Below are 2,360 nucleotides of genomic sequence, written 5' to 3'. Positions count from 1 at the left end.
GGAGGGAGGGAGGGAAGGGGGGATGGATGTACAGGTGGGGGAGCAGGAACGGCCGAGGGAAGGGGAGTGTGAAAGGAGCGGAGTGGACTGAGGTCCTTTGTGGCCCGAAGGATGAAGGAGGAAAGTAAAACCGTAGGCAAGCTCCAGCTCTGGCACCTCGTTCTTTGTTTTACATCTTACTGTACTCGGATGACCGTCCTCGTCGTCATGATCCATTTCTAAGCTCGTCTCAAAAACCGTCTTCGGCTCTGTCCTTCTTGTCGCTCCCCTTGGTCCCTTTTCGACCGCCTCTTCCTAGACATTACCTTCTCTCGAAAGCAAGAGCGGAAAAAAGGGGAACATAAGGCCTTTAACCTGCCTTTCTCTTCCGGAATCATAATGACCATCTCCATCTTTTTTTATTCCTTTTAATCCTCCTCCTCCTCCTCCTCCTCCACTTCCTCCTCCTCCTCCTCCTCCTTCTTCTTGTCCCCCTCCTCCTCCTCCTCCTCTTCTTCCTCTTCTCCATCATCTTCCTCCCCCTCAATACCATCCTCCTCCTCCTCTTCTTCCTCTTCTCCATCATCCTCCTCCCCGTCATCACCATCCTCCTCCTCATCCTCATCCTCATCATCATCATCATTATCATCATCATCCTCCTCCTCCTCCTCCTCCTCCTCCTCCCCCTCATTCACCACCCGCTTCCTCTTTCCCTTCCTTCCCACCTCCCGTACCACCATCCCCGTCACCCCCTCCTTAAACATCAGCCTCACAGTGGAGCCTTCGTCCTCCCTCGAGAACTTCCTCCCCTCCTCAGCGGGCACAAGGATTGAAACCTTATACCTCTGCTTGGCTTCACCTCCCAACCTCCACGATGCCCGTTGGGCCGCTCCTTCCCCTACCGCCCCTCCTCTTAGCGTCACCTCCGTCACCTGAGAGGCGCCGGGGGACGCAAGGGAGGACGAGATAGTCCCTTCCTCGGCATCCCCTCGCTGAAAGGGAGGGGCCAAGGGGATTCTACATTCCAATGGGGCGGCAGAGTCGCAGGGAGAGAGGGCCTGGAGGAGGGAGGGCGACGGCCGTTCCGAGCCGTTGGGAATGTGATTCAGCCAGACGTTCACCAGGAGGGTCACCCGCTTCCGTCCCCCTTTCCTTTCCGCCCTCCCACCTTCCTCCCAACCGTCTTCGTCGGCCCACAGTCCCCGCAATTCCGCGGGCGCCGCGTGTAGCAGGCGTCCATCGAAGACGGTGTGTTTGCCCACGGCGGGCAGGGAGAGCCAGGCTCCGGAGAGCGCGCCGGACAGGTCTTCCCCCACGTGCAGGGGGCCCGAGAGGGGAAGGACCAGAGTGGGACCTCCCAAGGAAGAGAGGTAGGTGACCGTGGCCAGGTGAGGGTAGATGTTGAGACCGTGTGCTTCCAGGGCATAGTCCTTGTCGAAATGCAGGCCAATGTCGTCCTCCTCCTCCAGCACCTGCACCCACCATTCTGCCCCGCTATGTCCTTCGGTGTAGGTGGCTTGAGAGGTGTGCGCCCAGAATATCGACAGGGCCAGCGCTTCCAGTTGCACCTTGGGCTTGGTGTCGGCGGTGATGAAAAAGGTCTCGCCTTCGCTGTAGTCTCCCCCAGCCTTGGCCTGCGCCCTTGCCGTGCTGGCTACTCGACAATCGTGCAGCAAGGTGGACAGGACGGAGGAAGACGTAGCATCAGTACAGAAGGAAGGAAAGGCCGCAGGGAAGGAGCGGAAAGAGTAGTCGACATGGCCTCCGTCGAAAACGAGGCGTCCGTCCTCATCAACCAGCAATTCCAGCTCCTTCCCCTCTGCTTCTATGTCGCTGTCCCCTTCGTCTTGCTTGCGTTGGAAATCATTATTCCCCCAGCCACCATCTTTTCTGGAACAGTGCTTATCTGCATCATCGTCATGCTCGACTGTTTCCTCTTCCTCTGTTTTTTGTTTTGCATCTGGAGGAAAAATTTAAAATCAGTAACATGGAGTGAGGAATTCAATTCCAAGCATTTTTTAAAGAAGTTTCGCTCTCATGCTCTGCTACTCGGAAAATTATGGTAGTCCTGGCCCTCATACTCATCCATTTTTAATGGTGCCCATTACCTATTATCTTATTTGACGATGGAACATTTTTTTTAGTCCTTTTAAGTCGCTGCTCATCAGTTCCACCGTCCATCTTGGAGTAGCGTATTCGTAACCAGGCCCTCCAGCCGCTTAGAGCGAGAAGGAGATGACATAAGGTAAGTGAGAGAGGGATAAAAAAGAATGGACCCCCGTCAGATCCGACTGGATACAGCGACGATACCGATGCAGATGGGGTGACTTCAAGTCAACATAGTCATAAGGCAAGAAAGTTTTACCTGGCTGCCACCCGCG

The 2,360-nt window shown here is 55.4% G+C and overlaps 1 protein-coding gene across 1 annotated transcript; it reads right to left on the bottom strand.

Moving 5' to 3' along the window:
* Positions 1–407: 407 nt before the first annotated feature.
* Positions 408–2,199, bottom strand: NGA_0459300 (uncharacterized protein; the record flags this gene model as incomplete). Its single annotated transcript, XM_005853848.1, has 2 exons — positions 2,088–2,199; positions 408–1,939 (listed from the first exon to the last, which is right to left on the bottom strand). Exons 1-2 carry the CDS (start codon positions 2,158–2,160, stop codon positions 408–410), a joined length of 1,605 nt encoding a protein of 534 aa, XP_005853910.1. The 5' UTR covers positions 2,161–2,199.
* Positions 2,200–2,360: the final 161 nt, after the last annotated feature.

The sequence above is a fragment of the Nannochloropsis gaditana genome (assembly GCF_000240725.1).
Source record: "Nannochloropsis gaditana CCMP526 unplaced genomic scaffold scaffold707, whole genome shotgun sequence".
Taxonomy (NCBI): Eukaryota; class Eustigmatophyceae; order Eustigmatales; family Monodopsidaceae; genus Microchloropsis; species Microchloropsis gaditana.
Note: the sequence above shows the minus strand (reverse complement) of the source record. Positions and strands in the feature narration are given on the sequence as shown.